This window comes from Sus scrofa, chromosome 12 (assembly GCF_000003025.6).
Source record: "Sus scrofa isolate TJ Tabasco breed Duroc chromosome 12, Sscrofa11.1, whole genome shotgun sequence".
NCBI lineage: Eukaryota > Metazoa > Chordata > Mammalia > Artiodactyla > Suidae > Sus > Sus scrofa.
Genome location: NC_010454.4, coordinates 12,309,853 through 12,331,481, shown reverse-complemented (window position 1 = coordinate 12,331,481; position 21,629 = coordinate 12,309,853). Strand labels below are relative to the sequence as shown.

General features: G+C 55.1%; 1 protein-coding gene across 7 annotated transcripts in view; it reads left to right on the top strand.

Moving 5' to 3' along the window:
- Nucleotides 1-20,189, top strand: part of AXIN2 (axin 2) — a 31,915-nt gene extending 11,726 nt beyond the window's left edge. For 6 of the 7 annotated variants that reach the window (XM_021066736.1, XM_021066733.1, XM_021066738.1 and 3 more), the window contains exons 3-11: nucleotides 9-149; nucleotides 8,071-8,173; nucleotides 11,074-11,214; nucleotides 11,324-11,844; nucleotides 12,097-12,282; nucleotides 12,581-12,814; nucleotides 13,298-13,393; nucleotides 15,114-15,281; nucleotides 18,661-20,189. In XM_021066736.1, the coding sequence (XP_020922395.1) occupies nucleotides 9-149; nucleotides 8,071-8,173; nucleotides 11,074-11,214; nucleotides 11,324-11,844; nucleotides 12,097-12,282; nucleotides 12,581-12,814; nucleotides 13,298-13,393; nucleotides 15,114-15,281; nucleotides 18,661-18,787 (1,717 nt within the window). In that variant the 3' untranslated portion in view covers nucleotides 18,788-20,189. The remainder of the gene's footprint in view (nucleotides 1-8; nucleotides 150-8,070; nucleotides 8,174-11,073; nucleotides 11,215-11,323; nucleotides 11,845-12,096; nucleotides 12,283-12,580; nucleotides 12,815-13,297; nucleotides 13,394-15,113; nucleotides 15,282-18,660) is intronic. The other variant, XM_021066739.1, reaches the window with a different exon arrangement.

Here is a 21,629-nt window from a genome sequence, read left to right as displayed (position 1 = left end):
CCCCACAGGTCCTTCAAGAGGAGCGACCCCGTGAATCCATACCACGTGGGTTCTGGCTATGTCTTTGCGCCGGCCACCAGCGCCAATGACAGCGAGATCTCCAGTGACGCAATGACGGATGACTCCATGTCCATGACGGACAGCAGCGTGTAAGTAGGGTCTGGTCTCCCCGCCATGTACGCGGTTGGCCGAGTGACCCACTGGGCCAGCAGGGGCAGAGTCCTCAGCTGTTTGCTGGGAGGGGTGGGGCTGGTTTAAGAGGCTCACGTGGTCACCTGGGTTCCTTAAGCTTAGAGCCTTGAGTGAGAAGGTGAATGGTACCTTAACAGAAGAAAACCAAAATTAATTCGATAGAGGGTTAAGAGGAATATCTCCAGATTCCCTGAGTTTTATCCTGCCCTCCCTGTGGGCAGAAGTGCTCGGCTGGACTTGAAACTCAGGAGTCCTTTCCACAGGGACTTGGAGAATAGACTTGTGGCTGCCGGCGGGGCGGGGGAGATGGACTGGGAATCTGGGGTTAATAGATACAAACTGTTGCCTTTGGAATGGATAAGCAATGAGATCCTGCTGTATAGCACTGGGAACTGTATCTAGTCATTTGTGATGGAGCACGATGGAGGATAATGTGAGAAAAAGAATTGTGTGTCTGTGTGTTGTGTGCACGAGCGCGTGCGTCTTGGGGACGCTTTGCTGTACAGTAGAAAATTGACAGAACACTGTAAACCAACTATAATGGAAAAAATAAAAATCACTTTTATTAAAAAAAAAAGAAAGACCAAAAGAAAAAGAAACCCAGGTGTCCCACACACAGAACCACCAGGTGGGACCCAGGGTGGCATTGGAAGGGTTTGCATTTTAGGTGTTGATTGTTGTGGAAGGAAAAGGCCCTGGACGTGGGAGCCAGGAACCCCGAGTTCTCTGCAGGGCCAAGCGTGTAGTGCACCCTCATGGGCCTGCTCCAGTGGACACCTTTGGCAGGGTGCCTGCCTGCTTGGTCCACTGGCGGTTCCACCCCTCGGGGTGGGTGGGGGGGGTCCTCTCCAAAGGAGTGTCTGATCTTGGCCCTTTTGCAGATGGATGACTGGGATTTCTGAATGCCATCCAAGCCATCAGGGTGGTCGGCTGAGGTCAGCAGGCCATGGGGCAGGGTCATGCTTTGAGTTGCAGGTCATTCGAGGTCACACAGCGGGGACCTCTGGATGGGGAGCAGTGACTCTGTGAGTAGTCCCAGGTGGTGGTGGGGGCTGGCATCCTCATCTCCTGCCAACCTTGGAGATCCTGGTTCGGGGACTCGAAGGAGGTGGAGCCTGGGCTTTGGGCAGAGCTCCCTGAGAGCGTGTCTCACAACACCCGCTATTCTAGAAATGGTCTTTGAAGGCTTTCCTGCAAATATTTTGGAGAAGGATCTTCTGCTAAGGGAACAGTTTTCAAAAGCAAACCTATTGAGCTCTTGTAAGTTCTGGCACACTGATTTCGAGTTTGTTCTTTTCAAGTCTCCCCAAACTGGACCGTCTCTTCTTCCAGTTTGTTTGAACCAATCTGGTTTCTATTGGCCAATGATCCATTGCTTGGCCTGCAGCATGGAACCAGAGGGAAGGAAAGTGGATGAGGTTGGTTTGGGACTCTACCACTGATTTTCCTGGTGGCTTTGATTGTGTTACCTCAGATTCCCCTGTTGGTAAAGAGGGGAGGGAAGTTTAAGGGGAAAAGTTCCATCTGAATCAAAGACTAGCACTTAGGCACCAGTGAAAGTGGAGAAGGGTGAATACACATCTTTCATCCAACACTGAGGAAGGAGGGCTTCCCCACAGGTGGGTTTTCCATAGTGACTGAACTCTTTTAAGTATCGTCTTGAAAACCACCTACCCTGTGATGGACATGGTTCTTAAAATTATACGTTTTTGTTCTGTCTTTACCGAATAGTCTTAGGTACTCCGTAAAGTACCTCATTTACCTTTTGATCCAGATAATTAATCCCACGGTCTCTTTGCCTACAACATTGTAATAGTATCTCACGGAATTCAAGATGGTCTAAGATGGAAATAATTAGTGCCCCCCTCCCCCTTTTCAGAATAATTTTTCTTATTCCTCTCTGTCATTCTTACCTGCTGTCATTTTCCCGCCACGCCGTGTGCTTGTTTCTAGCAGCGTCATCCCTTCGGCGTTTAACTGAGGGGTTGTGCAGGCGTCCGCGTTGCGTGTAAAGTCCGAGCAAGGCGGACGTGAACGAGGGCATTGACCGCCTCTCTGCAGTCAGTGGTGGTTTACTTAAGACTATGTGGCTTCTGTTCAGTTTTCTTCGAGATTGTTTTTGGCTCGCGTCCTGCGCCTCGTCATGGAGGTGTTATTCTGGGTTCACGATGAGACAACTTGGGCGTCGTCCCCGTGCCCACTGAGCCTCACAGGACCAATCAGAAAGGCTGGCAGTCATTTGCGACTTTTACCAGTGAGGAGGAAACAGGGCTCATGTGGGAGACAGAACTCAAATCCAGGCCAGACTCAGGCCCCTGCCCTTTGCCTGTTCGTCCCTCCCTTGAAGCATGAAAATTTCCAACTCGAGCTGTGTTAATAGGCCCCGTTGATAATGAGACCTTTGAGCTACTTTGAGTTTATTTTATTTTTTTATTCTTTATTCTTTAAGCAGTGACCACACTGCTTTCTTCTTTAATGGGGGGGGGCACGTTCTTCCTTCTCCCCTGCACCCTCTGCCTTCAGCCCTCTTCTTTCAGCCCCTTCCCAGAAGAAAAACCTGCTCAGATTTATTGAGAGGTTACTTTAGAGCTCGCACCCATCCCGCCTTTCCCTAATGCACCTGCGCACCTAAAGCCCTTAAAACAGGGGAAGCCACTTGGCGGGGTCAGAGAGGTCAGCGGTCCTAGGTGGCAAGGTGAGAGCGGGGCCAGGGGGGTCTGTTTTGATTAACGGAGACGAAAGGGCAAATCGCTCATTCAGCAGCTTTTTCTCTGGGGGCCCAGCAGATACCCCTGGGTCCCAAGCGGTGGAGCCTTAGGGCGTCGTCAGCCCCTCCCCGCGTGTGGCTGCCTCAGATTGGGGCTGTGGACTGGGGATGCCACAGCCGGGAGGCCCACACTAGAGGGGCGGACCTGGGGGCTGGCAGTGTGGGAACTTTCTGATGTCAGCACCGGCCGGGGCCCGGGCGGGGGATTGTGGTCCTTCTCCCAACTCAGTGGGCCGCTTATGGGCCGCAGCCCGTGCCCACATTGATACCAGCCCAGGAGCACGTTTCCCATCAGAGTGGGGCCGTCCTCTCTTGGGAGGCGTTTGTCCCAGGCCTTTTGCCTCCCTCTGCCCTTGGTGGGGGACAAAGGGGTCTCAGGACAAGAGCCCATCAGACGGGGTATGGGTGCGGGCTTAGAGATCCCTGGGGGTCCCTGGGCCTCCCCGCTTCGCTGCCTGGCAGACTTGGCACGCCCTGAAAGCCCGGGCCGTGTGAGGCGCTTTCTGGCCGGCTGGCTCTGGGTGTGTGTGATCTGCCCAGCGTCGGGCGGGTCACCCGTGATTCCCAGGGCTGGGATTAGATCCCCTCTTCAGAGCTCTGCCAATTGTGGGCCTGGCGCAGATGAGAGCGCCGAGCGAGAAATAAAGTGTGTGGGGGATGAAAAGCTGAACTGAATCGCTTTCAGCCCATTGTTCACCCAGGGAAGCTTAGAGGGGGAAGAGGGGAGCAGCCCCCTTTGAAATTTCCTTGAACAAGTGAATAGGAACGCCCCATAAAGCATGAAAAGAGCCCTGGCTGTTTCTCCCGGTCACAATGGCCAGCGAGGGGCTTCGAGGGGCTGGGGAGCGGGGCTGGCTGCCCTGCTGGGCGTTGGGGAGGGGACACGGCTGGGGAGGGGGGAGAGGGGAGAGGGGGTCACAGGCGGTCTTCAATAGACTCCAGAAGGTTGGAGTTCATTAGACACAAGCCCGGGGAAGCAATCGTCTCATTTGCCACAGAACCAATTAAGTCCCAGGGGCCTTTGCAAGAGGCCGGGGAGAAGCTGGGCCGGCCGGCCTGCCCTGGGTCATCCCAGGGAGCCGCGTGGGGCCTGGCGGTCCGGAGCGGGCTGGGGCTTCAGAGGATGCGATCTGTTGCCTTCTCCCAGAGCCCGCTGCTGACCTATGTGTTCTGGCTACGGCGCCAAAAGCCCTGTTAAAGAAGGCTAAGGATTTGAGTCCTCCTGGAAGGCCCGAGAAGGCTGTGGGATGAGCCTGCTCCTCTGAAACGTACCCTCTCAGAAGAAATGGCTTTTTTCAAAGTTTTGGTTTGGAAACTTAACTGCCAGACTCCCAGCCAAGTCCCAGACCCCAGTCCTGGGATCGTTGCGGGCAGAGGGATAGCAGGGCCCCAGGAGGATGGCACGAGGGGCTGGTGACACCATCCTGCCGCCCAGGTGTGGCCTCTCTGTTAGAGGCGGCCGAGAAGCGCGAAAGCTCCGTGGACAGCTTGGAGGCGGCGCCCTGACTGCGCAGAGCTGCTCCCAAAATCGGGAGGCCGCTTCTGCTCTGCGTGGCACAAAATACCCGCCCGAGACGCATTTCGTCGCGTTTCACACGGAGGGTGGCACAGGTTATTTTATTTATTTTTATTTCCTTCTCTGTTATTTATGGGCTTACCTTTGGACACCGGGGAACACATCCAAGTGAACTTCAAATGTTGCCTTATCTTACAAACCAGGCTTTTGATGTTGGCCGTGATCAGAGGCTGCCTTCCGAGTGGCTGCCAAATGAAAATGCGAGTGGACGCCTGTGCGCGTGAGTCCACGATTTCAAAGCCGCCGGAAAATGACATTCAGGTTAGGCCAGGCCCGGCGGAGTCAAAAGGCTAAGCTAATTGGCTCGGCTTAAATGGCAGCTAAGTGGAGTCCACACTTCAAAACCGCTGCTCCCCAGAAACAGCTGGGCCCGGCAGTGGGCTCTTTGGCTAAAATGTTTATAATTAAAGGAGACGGTATAGGGACCAAGACACTCGGGCACACTTCAGCTCACAGTTCTCAGGAGCCAGGAAACTGATCCCAGCCTTTTAGAGCCTGGATTAAAAGAAGAGAGGCCCCCTTCTGGAATGAGGGGCTGTGTTGGAAGAAGATTCTTGGCTGGGGTTATGGGGGGCGGCGGGGGGAGGGGATTAAAGCCACATTTCCTTGAAGGCGCCTGTTGAGCCTCTGCAAGTTGGAATCTCCCTTTTCTGCTCTGGTCCCAAGTTTCCTGGCCTGCAGGTGACTCCTTCACCTGCCCCAGGTGGAGTGCGCGTGTCGTGACCTCTGGCCTTCGAATGGCCTGGGACCTGCTTCTCCTGCCCTCCCTTCCATACCTGCCTCCCCCCACCCCCGCCGCCCGCTGTTCCCTTTTCTTCTACTTTATAGGGAAAAGAAAAAATGCATAAAAGTCTTACCATTCAGTTCGTCTTGGGAAGAAAGGGGGAAAGACCAGAGGCTGCTGGAGAGCACTCAGGGACGGTGTCTTGGAGGGGCTGGACGGGGCCTGTGGGACTCTGGAAGACCTGTGTGTGTGTCACGGCGGGGGTGCGGGACACCCACCCCCACCTCCCAGCATGGCCTGGAAGGGGCCACACTCCCTAGTTACCTCCCGGGGAGAGCTGCTGGTCAGGAGAAGGGTGTGGACACGCTCTTGCAGCCCGAGGCAGCAGAAGTTGGTTAGACCAGCTTGAGACCCAGACTGCGGGTCCTCCACCCCACAAGGGATTTCAGGAGGGAGACGGGGTGGGGGGGAGATAGGCACTGTGCCTCGGCAACTGCCCAGCCTGCCCCAGGGCCAGGGAGCACGAAGTGGTGGGGGAGGGCTCTCCAGGGTGGTCCCGGCTCTCGTTCACCCCTTCAGAATGTCAGGGGGCTCCCTGAGGCTTAGGAAATGGTGTCCCCCCCCGACCCCCGTCGGACCATCAGGGAACCTGGCTTCTCCAGTTGGGTGTGGGACTCTAGGTGGCTGACCTGTTCTGGAGTCCACTGGCAGCTTCGATGGGAAGCCTGGGTCTAACCTCCCAGCAGCCTCCGGGAGGGCTTCAGAGCAGCTCTGGTCCTCTGTCAAATGCGAATTAGGGCTTCTGAGAGAATAAAGTTGGGTTACGTGTCAGATGTGTGTGCCCCACGGTAGGAACTTGGTACAAGGGGGTCTGGCAGCCTTGGGTTAGAGTCACTGGGGTGGCATCTGGTGACCGGCCAAGCCAGGCGTGCCTGCAATAACCTCGTTTTCTCCTATGTCTTCTAAACCATCCTGGGGTGAAAAGCTTTGGTAAATAGGCTCCAGGTGGTTCGGTAAGTTTCTAGACTTGGACCTTTTATCCTACCTGGCCTTCGTGGGCCCAGTCAAGTCCCAAGCCTTAGTGAGTAAGAGGCTGTCTGGGAGACTTGACCTCACCGGTCAACTGGCTAACCATTCCCACAGCCCTCGCTGTCTGCCCCGCGCTGGGCCTTTCTCTGGAACAGGAGTGCCACGTCTATGTAAGTCCTTGCTTTAGTGTTGCTCTGTCTTCTCCCCCTGTACCCTCAACCCTCAGTAAGATTGGCCTTCTTAGCCAAGGTCTGGCCAACATGTCAGTTCATCAGCTGACCGTAATCCGCAGCATCATCCCCGGCGGACCTGGTCTCCGGCCCAGGGCAGCAGACTTCCGGGCACTGGCGGCCACTTAGAATTTTAGGGCCATACAGATAAGGAGCTAGAGGTCAACCGGGTAGCCCTGGATGCTCCTGACTATTTTTAGACACAGCTGATTTTCACCCACTGCGGATGGGCCAGATGTGTTTTTCTTCCTTCCACCCGGAAGGTGCGCAAAACACCAGGGAAATAGCCAAACAGCTAATTTCAATATTTATAGCCTCAAAGGATGATTCGGTATGGAAATGCTTGAACCCTGAGGCTTTTGTAAATAAGTGGCTCCTGGAAGGAAGAGCGGTGGGAAAATAATCACACCTTGACCTTCCACTGCTTTCAGGAACGAAAGTCTTTGAAAAAAAAAAAAAAAGTCATTGCCACTCCAGGTCCTGTTTTTAAAGGAGACCAGCCGGAATGAGGGGGGTTTGTTTTCCAGCCTCTTCCATTTGCTTTTTAAAAAACGAAATGATGGACACAGGGCCTCTATTGCCTTCCAGTCTTTGCTCAGAACTCACCTTCGTGATAAGGGTTTCCATTGTTAACCCCCCCCCCATTTAAAATTGCAGCTCCGCTGACCCCCAGCTGTCCTCGCTCCCCGTTTCCTGTAGTGTATTTCATCTCAGGACTTGCCACCTTCTAACATTCCATAGATTTTGCTTTCTAATTTTTGCTTATTACCTCTTCCACTCCATTAGAACATAAGCTTCCTAAGGACAAGCATCCGCTGCCTTTTTTACCCTCTTCCTTTACTCCCCTCTTGCTCTGTGCCTAGAACAAGGTCGGGCACACACAGTCGGCACCGAAATAGTTGGGTGAAGTGCACAGACCATCCTGGAGCAGGGGCCTTCTCTTAGGCCCACATTGGTCATCCATCTGAGACTCCACTGGCTGCAGGTGGTGGGGGTTGGAGCTGAGGGAAGGAAGGCGCAAAGATGCCTTGTGATTTATAAAAGGAAGATGCTCGGAAGCAGCGAGGCGGTTGACTATGGGAGAATCACGCACCTCCCCTGATGTCTGGCTGAGTCTTCTGTAGGTCTGGTCCCTGTCCTGGCCCTGGCACACTCCATAAGGCCTCGGCTTCCTGACTTGGGGTAATATCTCGTGGTGGCAACAGACAATTGGAAGAACCAAGAGTCTGACAGTCTCCTGCTGGGGGCCCCTGGGCTTAGGGGCACCTGCGTTCTGCAGTGCTCCCAGTCCTGAGACCACAGCTATGGCCTGAGCTCTGTCCAGGTTAACTAACACTCCTGCATCCGAGAGGGAGCCAAGTTTCCAGAGAGGCTTGATGGGCAGGACATTTGGCCACTGGATCTTGGGTTGATCTTTCCCCGTGAGAACAGCCATACCCCTGGAGGCGCTGGTGCTATGCGTTGGTGGGATTTCAGGATGGTGGGTGTGTGTCAGCACCTGGACTCGGGCATCCTTGCAAGCCTGTGGGTTCTGTCTTTTCCTTTCCCTTAGAGATGGAATCCCTCCTTACCGCGTGGGGAGTAAGAAACAGCTCCAGAGAGAAATGCATCGCAGCGTGAAGGCCAATGGCCAAGTGTCTCTACCTCATTTCCCGGTGAGTATAGTCTGGAAGAAAAGGCCTTGGAGGCAGAGCTGGAGAGAGGCATGGGAAGGCAGGAGGAGCGCCTGGGGTCTGCTCAGGGAAGCGGGGTGGGGGGAAGGACCGCGCAAAAGGTGGTGCGCCATTCGCTGCGGTGTAACCCCGTGGGAAGAAGCTCAACATGACCCACGTCACCTATTAACAGCTTCTCAATTCAAAAGAGAAAGTTCTCGGGAGCTTTTGTCATGGCTCGGCGGTAGTGAACCTGACTACGACCCATGAGGATGCAGGTTCGATCCCTGACCTTGCTCAGTGGGTTAAGGATCCGGCGTTGCCTTGAGCTGTGGTGTAGGTCGCAGACGGGCTCGGATCTGGTGTTGCTGTGGCTGTGGTGTAGGTGTGCAGCTGCAGCTTCAATTCAGCCCCTAGCCTGGGAACCTCCATATGCCACGAGTGAGGCCCTAAAAAGCAAAAAAAAAAAAAAAAAAGGGGTGGGGATTCTCTGTGAGAAAGGAACCAAGCAGTTCCTTCCCAGAAACCAAGGAACAAAGTTAGGAGATCATCCGTGCTTTGTGTTGGCTTCCCCCCAGCACGTCTATTCTGTTAACTTCCATTCCCACAGAGACTAGAACAGTACCTGGCACATCATAGGTGCTCACTAAACACTTGTTGATAGAGTGAATGAATGACGAGGGCAGAGGAATCTGCCTCTTGTGGGAGGAGAATTGCATCCCAGCGACATTCTCCTTGTGTTGGCCACGTGGCTGTGTCATTCCAATCATCTGCTCATCTTCGTGTTTGGCTGTGTCTCCTGCTGACTTCTGAAGCCCTGGAGGTCGGCTGCTCCCTCTTGTCTGTTTCCAACCCCAGAACTTGGCTTAGTGCCTGCTGTTGAATCTGCACCCAGGAGGTGCTGAACGAATGAAGCGTTTGAGGAGCCCATGCACAACTGCTTCCTGTGGTTGACATGAGAGGCTAGCGTGGCTTTCCTGGAAAGTTCCCTGCTTATTTCCAAGCCCCAGAGGGCAGCCAGCCCGTGGCCCCCTGGAAACAAGAGAGCTTCCCAGACTCATTTCAGGAGCTGTGCTTGCCATCCTCTGAGATCCAGGTTGCAAGGAAGCTATTCCTTAGGGCGGGGAAGAGAGTCCCCAGCTTAGAGCTGTCCTTCCTGCCAGCTTCAGAGACTCCAGCTGGTCTATCCGGAATGTTACATCTAGAAGAATAATCAGATTGCTAATCCCGTGTTGCATTAGGGTACAGACTGTTGCTGGAACAACTTCACTTCTCTCCAGAAGCTCCTCAGTCTGGGGCAGACTTAAATTTGTAAAAATTCGCATTTTAGGATTGCTTTCTAGGAGTTTCTGTGGTGGCGCAGCAGAAACAAATCTGACTAGGAACCATGAGGTTGCAGGTTTGATCCCTGGCCTCGCTCAGTGGGTTAAGGATCCAGCGTTGCCGTGAGCTGTGGTGTAGGTCCCAGACATGGCTCGGATCTGGCATTGCTGTGGCTGTGGCCAGCAGCTGTAGCTCCGATTGGACTCTTAGCCTGGGAACCTCCATATGCCTCAGATGTGGCCCTAAAGAACAACAACAACAACAAAAAAAGATTGCTTTCCTGGGGACCTCCAGCATCCTCTTCTCATTAGCAATACCCCCCCCCCCCCACATACAGCAGTACTGATAAATGTGTTTTGACTTGGTTGGGAGGTGGGGTGGAATATGTGTGCTCAAGGAAAAGTTCTGTTGCCCAGGCTTGTAAATTAGATGATTTTGTCCTGGGGTGTGCAAATCGACTTTCTGCATGAGGCAGCTCTTTGATCGGGGGGCTGCATGGAGCCAGCCCGTGAGCACAGCCATCTCCTACAGATGGGCCTCTCTTCCCCTGGCGGGGTTCTGCAGCTCCGCGGTTGCCGTGGCGAGGCCCAGCTCCTCTGCTGGGGGAGATGCTGGCCTCTGCAGGTCCGGCTTTCTGCCGCCCCCGCCCCAGGCCAAAGAAAAGGGAGGGAAGTGAGGGAGAAGCAGGCAGAACCACTGAGGGGCTGGGGCGGCGGGTGGGGCGCACAAGAGATGACAGGAGGAGGACAGAGAGCCGGCTGGGTTCTCTCTGTTTGCTGCTTTTGGCAGGCGTTCGCCCTGCCTTTTTATTCCGTACTTGATTTGGAGATGTTCCCTTTTCCCTTGATAGATCAGCTTCAGGCAGCCAAGCTCAGCAGTGTTCTGCTACTAGCCTGCAGCAGCTTTCCTCATTTTCTGTACAAAGAGATGGGGAGGCGGGGTGGAGGAGAGCGAGGGGATCTAGGACACTGTCAGACAACACCGCCTCAAAGGTGCACAGTGTGCGGCCAGGAAATAAATTACCACTCCTTCTGATCTGGGTCGTGTGACTCCTCTTTTTTTTTTTTTTCTTCTCCTTTTCCCCTTTTCCTCCCCCCCACCTCCCTTCCAATCTTTTCCTTTCTTTCTTTCTTTTTTTTTTTTAATTTCCAACTCCCTTTCTGTTTAGACTCGACTTTTTATTCCTTGAGTTGGGCTCTCTCGCCTCCCCATCTCAGAGCTGCTGCCTTTTTTTTTTTTTTTTTTTTGATGTTTGACAACAGTCTTTGAAGATTTTCTACTTCAGAGTAGCGACTGATGGGCTGGTTGTACTACAGAGAGAGCAAGCGGGGCCTCTCGGAGTGCGACCAACTGCTCCTGCCCAAGGCAGACGCTGATGGGGACCATGGCTCTCCATGAGGCCACGGCGCTGGTGCATAAAACCGCCGAGCAGCCCGGGCCCCCGCGCCGGCCGCTCTCTGCGCGGACGCGGACGTGGACTTGGATGAGCCGCAGCGCCGGGCTCCTGGCCCTGGCAGCCCCGGCCGCCGCGCACTGGCCGGCTAACCACGCCTGGTCCCTCTCCTCCCCGCATCCTGCAGAGAACCCACCGCCTGCCCAAGGAGATGACCCCCGTGGAGCCCGCCACCTTCGCGGCGGAGCTGATCTCCAGGCTGGAGAAGCTGAAGCTGGAATTGGAGACCCGCCACAGCCTGGAGGAGCGCCTGCAGCAGATCCGAGAGGTAGTGCCCCCTTGCCCCTCCCTCTGACCTGCCACGTGCAGGGGGCGGGCTGTGGGGGGGGGGCTCCTGCTGACCCGGGCGCCCCCCCTCCTGCTGCCTTCCCTTCCAGGACGAAGAGAAGGAGGGCACCGAGCTGGCGACGCTGAGCTCCCGGGAGGTGGGGCCCGCCCAGCACCCCCTCTCCCTCCTGCCCTCGGGCACCTATGAGGAGGACCCGCAGACCATCCTGGACGACCACCTGTCCAGGGTCCTCAAGACCCCCGGCTGCCAGTCCCCCGGCATGGGCCGCTACAGCCCACGTGCCCGCTCCCCCGACCATCACCACCACCACCACCACCAGCCGTACCACCCGCTCCTCCCACCCGGGGGCAAGCTGCCCGCCGCCGCCGCCGCCTCCCCTGCTGGTTGTCCCCTCCTTGGGGCCAAGGGCTTCGTGACCAAGCAGACGACGAAGCACGTCCACCACCACTACATCCACCACCACGCCATCCCCAAGACCAAGGAGGAGATCGAGGCCGAGGCCACCCAGCGGGTGCGCTGCTTCTGCCCCGGGGGCGCCGAGTATTACTGCTACTCCAAGTGCAAGAGCCACCCCAAGTCTCCGGAGCCCGTGGCGCCTGAGCAGTTTGGGTAAGGGTCGGGCAGCCGCGGGCGTCCCAGTCGGGGCTTCTTCCCCAACCAGAACCCTGGGTGCGGGCGACGGAGGGTCGGAGGTCACAGGCACTTAGCCGCCAGGAGGGGCGGCCTGGGGTGGGGCGGGGCGGGGCAGGGGGAGCAGGGGCCGGGGCACCCTTCACTCGCCCACCTGTCCGCTCCGAGGGGCTCCGGAAACGCAGACGTCCGAGGGTCTCTGGGCTGGATGTGGTTCTTGGTTCCCCGCAGAGGCAGTACCCCACCCAGACGAAATGCGAAAGGCACGGAGCCGGGCCCGGCCCTGCCCGCCAGGGAAGGAGGGGCCCCCGGCGGAGCGGGGGCGCTGCAGCTTCCCGGGGAGGAAGGAGACAGGTCGCAGGATGTCTGGCAGTGGGTGCTGGAGAGTGAGCGGCCGAGCAAGCCCAAGCCCCATAGGTAAACACCGCCGCTGCCGCCCCGGGGGTCACCGCGGAGCTATTGTGGGGATGGCTGTTTTTGCAGTCGGCCGAAAACAAATGGGACTGTTTGCTCCTGTCCTCTTAATATTAAACGTTGGACGGAGCAGACCACAAAAATGCCCTGTTTTGGCAACGCCCCCTGTTCGTGTTATGGTAGAGTTATTTTTTTCTCCTCTCTCTGAAGGCAGAATAGAGGTTTCTATTGAAGTCACATTTTCCAGTTTTTCTAACCCCGTTTCTTTCCTCTGCTTTTTCTCTCCTCATTCCTTGTTCAGTGCCCAAAGCACGAAACGGGCCTACCCCTTAGAGTCCGCCCGCCCGTCCCCAGCTGAGCGAGCCGGCCGCCACCACCTGTGGGGGGGCAGCAACGGGCACCCCCGTACCGCCCCCCGTGCCCACCCGTTCACCCAGGACCCAGCGATGCCTCCCCTGACCCCACCCAACACCCTGGCACAGCTGGAGGAGGCCTGCCGCAGGCTGGCTGAGGTGTCGAAGCCCCCCAAGCAGCGGTGAGTGGCTATGGGGGCAGAGTGAGGGGCAGGGGTGGGGTCAGAGGTGGAGGCCCCCTCGCCAGCCTCTAGAAGCGGTTCCCTTTGGTTCTGTCCGGTCCAAAGAGCTAACCGCGATCTAGCAAGGCACGCCTAGAGGGAAGAGAAGGGATTTCTGTAAAGGCCGTACAAATGCCATTCCTTATGAATGTCCCGATCGTTTAAGGCTGGTAAGATGAGCTTACGAGAAGCTATCAAGACGGATGAGGAATCTAGAACCTTCAGCCCTCTGCCTGGGCTGCCAGTGTCCAGTCCTGGACTCTCCCGGGGCTTAGCTTGGCTTTTCCAGGCCTCCTGGAGCCATGGTCAGCAAGGGCCTTCGGTGGTTCTCCTCGTGGATGGAAGTCTGGTCTGTCTGTCTCTAGGAGGCAATGACAGCAGTTCTCGGTCTGCTTCCCATTGGCCCCGGGGGCAGGCTTCCTTCTAAATCCTGCACGCCCTTAGGTGCTGCGTGGCCAGTCAGCAGAGGGACAGGAACCACTCGGCCACTGGTCAGACAGGAGCTACACCTTTCTCCAACCCGAGCCTGGCTTCAGAAGAGTGAGTGTCTTTACCTGGTGTTGCTGAGACCCGCCCAGAGGCTTATTTATAGGTTCAGGGTACCTGCTGATGGGGTTGCGATTTTTGTTTCCGTCTATAAAATCACCTTGATTTTGGAGTTCCTGTCGTGGCGCAGTGGTTAACGAATCCGACTAGGAACCATGAGGTGGCGGGTTCGGTCCCTGCCCTTGCTCAGTGGGTTAAGGATCCGGTGTTGCCATGAGCTGTGGTGTAGGTTGCAGACGCGGCTCGGATCCTGATCCCACGTTGCTGTGGCTCTGGCGTAGGCCGGTGGCTACAGCTCCGTTTCGACCCCTAGCCTGGGAACCTCCATATGCCGTGGGAGCGGCCCAAGAAATAGCAAAAAAAAAAAAAAAAAAAAAGACAAAAAAGAAATAATAATAATAATAAAAAAAATCACCTTGATTTTAACGTCAATGACAAGGAACAGTAAACCCAGGGGCTGCCATAAATTAGGGTCTTCAAAAACCCTGCCTGTCCCGAGAAATGCATCATGACTTGTACACAAGTGTTCTTCCTCAGTGATGGGCGGGTGGCTCAGGGGGCCCCTGTCCATGTAAGTCACTCTCTGAGACATGAAGCCATCAGCAGATGCATAAAAGGGATCCAACTGGGATGGAAAAGCTGCCCCTGTTTGACTGGAAAGTCAGCAATTTGGAAAAACGTCTTTGTGTCATACTGAGTGTAAAGATGCTTTTCCCCCATTGCAGAGATGGAGACAGGACCATCTTTGTTCTGCGTGGGGAAGCAGAATGTTTTCCCTGCCGAGCCATGGTTCCTGTCCTAAACTTACACTCTTGAGAAGTGGACCGGGAAGCCCAGGTTCATCTCATTCCAGGATGGTGTGTTTAAAAAGTAATCAGCTACAGGGAGTTCCTCTTGTGGCTCAGTGGGTTAAGAACCCAACATGGTGTCCATGAGGATGCGGGTTCAATCCCTCGCCTTGCTCAGTGGGTTAAGGACCCGGCCTTGCTGCAGGCTGCCACGTAGGTCACAGATGTGACTCGGATCCGGTGTGCCTGTGGGTGTGGCATAGGTCGGCAGCTGCAGCTCCGTTTTGACCCCTGGCCTGAGAATTTCCATATGCCACAGGTGCAGCCATAAAAAGATTTTTTTTCAAAAAGGTAATCAGCTACAGAGATCTAAAGGGGCCTAAATCATTAAAGTCTTCTCTCTTAGCTTCTTCATCATGAGCAATGAGCAGTGTTTGAAGGCAAAAACTTCCATGCTATTGTAATTGGATGACCTAGGGTTGACCAGCTGTCCAGACCTGCCTTCCCCCCCCCCACCCCCCGCCCCCGCCCCCGCCACTGCGCCCAGCAGGTGTTGACATTCCCAGTTCAGGCCATCCCAGGGTTCCTCTCAACAGCAGATCCTGGTCAAGGCAGGTGTCCCTGTGGCTCTGGGAGAGTTTCCCAATAGAGAAACTACCCACCCGATAGAGACTGCTCTGTCCCCCCATTTGGTAGAAGGAAGTGGTCCCTTCCTGTGTACTGCACGCAGTGACCTGGGATAGGTAGGACTGTGTGTCCACCAGAGGCGGCTGCCACTGTGACACATGGCCTCACACCTAGGCACCCTCGGAACCAACAGCGGCGGCCTCACTGTATCTCAGAAGACAGTGTTTGTGGAGGCGCGTGTGTGCACACGCGTGTGCACGTGCGAGCGCACTGAACTTGTTTTTCCATCTTACTTTCAGCCACAAAGAGCCAAAGAAGCTGGCAGGGGTCCACACTCTCCAGGCCAGCGAGCTGGTTGTCACTTACTTTTTCTGTGGAGAAGAAATTCCGTACAGGAGGATGCTGAAGGCTCAGAGCTTGACCCTGGGCCACTTTAAAGAGCAGCTCAGCAAAAAGGGAAATTATAGGTAAGAGTTCTGTGGCTTCTTTCTCTTTGCTCAGAACCGAGAGCCAGCATCGCTTCCCCAGCCTGGCCAGACCCGGGGGGCCCAGGAGGCCACCGGAGAGGCCTTTGCTCCTGTCTTGTCCTCTGTCTCCTCCCCACTCACAGAAATGACACAGCGGCAGTGGCGGCGGCGGCAGAGAGGGCTCTGTGGGAGCCTGGCGGGGCTTTTTCTTAACAGGTGAACAAGACTGAGGAGACGAGGGATGGCTGGCTTTGTCACAGGAGAGCCGGGCCGGGGCCATCCTGTGGAGGCCCTCCCTGAAAGCGAGAGAGAGAGAAGACAGACAGACGGACAGACGGACTGATTAGGGGACGGAAAGGCGGCTCTCCTGGCTGGGTGCAGGAGAGACCACTCACACTGAAGGCTCGGGGACCCGCAGAGAGCATTGCCCGTGCACGTAGGCGGCGGCCTCTCTGTCTAAAGCACTCTTCCTCGCTCTGTGTCACCAGGATTGTTCTTTGTCCAGAACAGAGAAAAGGCAGGACCTGTGGGCAGGCATCACTCTTCCTGCTGGGCCTCCGTGCCTCTGCTCCCTGCCGGGGTCTTGAGGAGGGAGCCCCCCTTTCCCCATCTATGCGGTACATGTGCCCACCCTGGCCTTCCAGGGCCCTGCAGGGGGTTAAAGAGCCCAGTGAGGGCCAGGGGCATTTCTTGGTCACTTTGCCCTCAATGCGGGACAGGTGACACCTGCACCTTAGCGCATCCCGAGTCCTGCTTGCCCCTTCTTGGTGGGCTTTATCCCAGGGGAACACATGGATTTGGCTCCAGCTACATCTGCACTGAGCAGGGCCGGGACTAGGAGGGTAAGGGGGACACCTGGGCACACAGGTAAAAGAGGAGCCCAGGAGGTGCCATTCTGCTGCCATCTCAAGCCAGGGAGGAGAGTGGAGAACTGTCACAGCACTTAGCCACCTGCCAGGTGAGCAGGGCTCTGGAGTCCACCTCCAGGGCCCTGAGACCCCGACCCTTCTGGAGCAGGCCCTGCCCAACTTCGCCAGCCACCTCCACCTGGGCGCTGATTTGGGACCCCGAGTGCCACCCTTTGTAGGGGAAGGGATGGGGCTCAGGGCTGGGACCCTGCTGGTGACTGACAGCTGACAGCAGGGTATGGAGCTGGGCTTAGATCTCTGCCTTTTACACATGGGTGAGAGAGTTCTGGAAATGAACCAGGGGGATTGGGGAACGGGCCTGGCTGCTGTTAAGTTTTTTTGTATCTTGCACAGACACAAGGTGAAACTAATTACACAAGCGTGCCCCTCCAGGGGTTCATTTTGATCTGAGCTTTGACTCGGCTGGACTTTGAGTGGAACTGCAGGTGACCTTCAGGGGAGAAGGGCCGGGGAGTGCTGAGCAGAGAGGCTGCTGGGGAGGCGCTCAGTCACTCCGGCCACATCTGGCTCTGATTTTTTTTTTTTTTTTTTTTGCTAAGGCACACTTAATAAGCCTGGCTTTGAAGCCCCGGCCTCCCCTTTAATGCACAAAGACTTGCACAAATGGTTGACTCGCAAATTCTTTACTGATTGGATCAGGCTGTGGCGAGGTCCTTCCCAGCTGCCTTATCTGTCTACACTTGCTCTCTGGGCCGGAGCTGCCCTCCTGGGTCGAGGGGGCGCTGGGTGCGCTGCTGCGTCCCCCCAGCAGGGGTGGTGCTTCAGCACGCCCTTTGCACCCCCTTACTCCCCCATCCGAAGCCCGGTGAGGATGGGTCTGGGGAGTGGGGGACCTGGGCTGTGTCGAGGAGTCGCAGCATGGCAGAGGTTCAAAAGGAGAACAGTCCCTCCCGACGTGCCAGACGCTCTTGGTGCCAGATGTCGGAAGAAAGCAAAGTTCGCCACAGAAAGCCTGTTGCAGTGGGAGAGCCCACTGCTTGGAGAGGACGAGGGCAGCGCAGTGCCTTTGAAGGCTCGGGGGGCCGCCCAGGGCAACGTGGCCTCTCCCCTCTCTGGAAGAGGCTGCCGTTATGTAAAAGCATCCGAGCATCGCGTGTCTGCTCGGAAAGCCCGGGAGAGCCCGACGCCCTGAACCTGACTGATGGCTGGGCCAGGCCGGGCCGGGAGGGCGTCGGGATTGGGAAGGTGACGTTCCCTGCCTGCAGCCCGCGGTCTGCCCAGCCCCATCGCCGCCCCATTTGCTCGCCATCTCCTGAACCCCCCCAGAGAGTCTGAGCTCCTGGCTCTGAAGCGGCTTCACCACTGACCCACCAGAGCCGGGCTGCCCACCGCGATGCGCTGGCTCAGCTGGGAATGCCAGGAACCAAGACCCTTGACTCCATCCAGCTGTTTCACTTTATTTAGCCTTATCGCCTATGAAAGTATTTGGCTCGCCTTCATTAAAGAGGAAAGAAATTGAGCTCTAACCAAGGGGAATTTGAAAGAAAAAAATATTTTTCAGGACAGAAACCAAAAAACAACCATAACCCTGAGACACCGTCTCTTTTTCTGTGTTTTTTTTTTTTTGGAGGAGCTGTTCCCCCCCCACAGGGGAGGAGCTGTGACCCGCCCTCCATGAGTGGCCTTTCTTCACGGAAGGTGTCAGCTGGCAGGGCCGACACCTGAAGAAGGGTCTCCCTGGCTGGGGATGGCGAAGGAAGAGGCTTGGGTGGGCCTGGGCCTGCAGGATGGCACTTGTTGTCGAATGTGACGCTGGTCATTTACGTCCGTGCAGTTAAACAGGCTGGGGTGGGACGAAAGGAACCTTTTATCAACAGGCAGGAGGGCCTTTGGTGTGTCACCCTGGAGGAGGGGCGGAAACAGGGAGAAGAGGGGACAGTGGTGTGGGGACGAGGCTGTCGGCCGCCCTGGGAAGCAGCACTGGCCTGGCCTGCCTCCCGCAGCGGCCACAGAGGAAGCAGCCCGTCCCGCCTGTCCCCTGGCCATGCCCGTCTCCGAGACCGGCCGGAAGGGATTCCCTCCCCAGACTTCTGTAGGATCAGAGTGGCTGACTCCGGGGGTGGCTTGGCGGGGTCGCCCCCCCCGGGGGGGGGGGCGCTGCTGCAGGTGACCTCGAGGCATGCCCCTGCCTCCATCCCCCACAAAGGGGGAGAAGGAAGGAAACTCTGCTCCACAAAGTGTACTTTTCACCAAGTGTGTGGGGGCGGGGGGACAGCAGCCGTTCTGGGCTGGAGGTCCTGGGTTCTCAGGTGGCGGGGGGGCACCCAGCCCACCACCTCCAGGGTGCCTTCCCTTGCACCAGCCCGCTGGCTATCTCAAAGCAGATGTGGGCAGAGGTTTCCCTGCCACCTGTTGTACCAGCCCTCTTCAGATACCTTAGTCCTCCGGGGTTGACAGACTCAGTAGAAAATGCAGCTTAACCAAGACGTGTGTTGGGTCTTCCTTTGAAGGTATTACTTCAAAACAGCGAGCGACGAGTTCGCCTGTGGAGCGGTTTTCGAGGAGATCTGGGACGATGAGATGGTGCTGCCTATGTATGAAGGCAGGATTCTGGGCAAGGTGGAGAGAATCGATTGAGCCTCGGGCGGCCCGCGGGGCCCAAGCCCTCACGACCGGCCTTGGACGTGAGCGCCCGCAACCCAGCCCTTTGAAGGAAGACTCAACCAGTGAAGACGTCGAAGTCTGGGGGAAGACTCTTGGCCACGGGGCCTTCGGGAGGGTGGGGGGAGGTTGGCTTTCATTATTCCCCAGCTGGGTACGGAGATAAGAAAAGCCTGAACTATTTATTAAAAACATGACCACTCGTGGCTGTTGAAGATGCTGACTGTATTTGAGAGACTGCCATACATAATATATGACTTCCTAGGGATCTGAAATCCATAAACTAAGAGAAACTGTGTATAGCTTCCCTGAACAGGAATCCTTACTGATATTTATTGAATAACTGAGTCTCCCCCCACCCCAATCCCCAGTTTATGGATATGCTGCTTTAAACACGGAAGGGGGGAGACAGGATGTTTGTAATTGTTCTAAGCTTTGGAGTTGAGCTAGGAGTGCATTAATGATTTCTTCATTAAAAAGAGGAATTAAGCTCCGCCCTGCGTTTCTCTAGGTGACGATAGACTTTTTAAAAACGTGGTGCCCTCCCCTCGACACAGAAATTGGTGCATCCCTCCCCCATGCTGCTCTCTTTTTGTCATAAAGGTCTTCAGGTTTGATTAAGATGCACCCTCACGGACCGCCCTTTGGGTGGGGGCGGGGTGTGGTCTTCGTGTTGGACGGATGGTTCATTGCGGAGGAGGGGGGAGCCTTCCCGGGGCCCTAGGTTCATCCTGTAACTTCTTGTAGCTCCCCACCAAAGCCCAGCATCCAGCGGCAGAGGCCTGCCAGAACCTAGCGGTTCTAGGTGTGCATTCATGGAAATGACAGTTTCTCGGAGTTTTCTTAAGTTAGTCTTTGGACTCTAGCCCTTCTGGAAACTAACCACCCACTCCCCTCACCAGCACCCCCCCCCCAAGAAGCAGATAGTTGTGGGAAGACCTAGCAGCACCCTTTCCTCCAGACGCCTTCATGCTGACGTTCGGGTGTTTATGTTAACTTAATCTGTACAGTTCGTTTGCCCTGGTCCTTGTGCTATACGTCTGTATATATTGTGCGGCGAAAGAGTATTAATCCACTATCTCTAGTGCTTGACTTTGAATCAGTACAGTACCTGTACTTTGCACGGTGAGCCACTCCGTGTGTTGCCCTATATTGAGGGCTCAAGCTTTCCCTTGTTTTTTGAAAGGGGTTTATGTATAAATATATTTTATGCCTTTTTATTACAAGTCTTGTACTCAATGACTTTTGCCATGGCATTTTGTTCTACTTATACTGTAAATGATGCATTATAAAGAGTTCATTTAAGGAAAATTACTTGGTACAATAATTATTGTAATTAAGAGATGTAGCCTTTATTAAAATTTTATATTTTTCAAAACATCGGCCTCGTCTTTGAATGCCCTGGGTGGACGTGGGGCAGGAGCACCCTTTTGTATGGGGACATCTTCGCTTGGATTCTTCAAAATCACCTGGTCGCTGACTGGTTATGGGTTTTGTCATCATGGAGCAGATGTAGCCAACATTTTCTCTGACATCCTCCTCTCCCGTCGCCCGTATTCAGCCTCGTCCTCCCAGGCACGTAGCTGCACTCTGGCCAGGTAGGTACAGGTGTCCTTGCGTTTCAGTAGTTACCGCAGGGGTGAGGAGCCTCTCAGATGGTGTGCAGATCTGGAATGTCCAGTGGGATCAAGGAACCTGGATTAGAGCCTTGGTCTTGGTGCCCATCGGCCACCCTCCCAATGGCTGGGTAGACCTGATGGTTCAGAAAGAAAAATGCACTGCTCCCTGGAATTGACTTTGCGTAGCTTCGGAAGTCAGCGGCCATTGGTCATTCAGCAAACGGAGGTCCCCTCCTTGTGCTCGGGAGTACCGGGCAGTATTTCAAATCTGGGAGAATAAGTCCATTCTTAGGTCCATAAGGCGTCCTATGGTGAACGCTTTTTTGAAATAGTCTGTGCCTAAATGTCCGTTGACCTATGAATGGATAAAGTGTGTGTGTGTACAATGGAATATTATTCGGCCATACGTAGTAAGAATGAAATGTCATTTGTAGCAACATGGTTGGACCTAGAGATTATCCTACTAAGTGATGCAAATCAGACAGACAAATCCAGGCTACCAATTATACATGGAATCTAAGAAAATGATGCTTATTTAGCAAACGGACTCACAGACAAAACAAATTTAACAGTTACCAAAGAGGAAGGCGGGGTAGGGATGAATTAGGAGTTAGGGATTAATATACAACTACTATATATAAAATAGATAACCAACAAGAACCTACCATAAAGCACAGGGAACTGTACTTATCTTGTAATAACCTACAGGGGAAAAGAATCTGAAGAACAGCAAATACGTAGAGATACGTGTAACTATCTCCTGTACAGCTGAAACTAACACAACATTGTAAACTACTTAAATTTTTCAAAAAAATCTAACGAAAGGGTCTGTGACGGCAGTTGGACTTGCCGTCTTGTGAGGTGGGGTTCGTGGCGGATCTGGTTGGCCTTTGGTTTCTGCTGTAAGCTGTACCCCAAACCCCCTCCCAGGTTGTAAGGTTTTTCCCCATCTAGAAGGATGAAGAGATTCCAGCTGTTGTGCGTGGCGGGTGTGGGGGTTCTGGCTTTTAACCTTCAGGCCTTTTGGTTCACCCCATGAGAATAATGAAGCCTAACAGGCTTGGGGTTCAGCCAAACCCAGGTCCAAATCCCCGGGCCACCGCCTTCTGGGGACCACGGGCCTCTTCCAAGCAGCATCCATGAGACGGAAACCAGACGAGGCAATCACACAGGCTCGTGCCTTTTCAAACGGGGCCTGT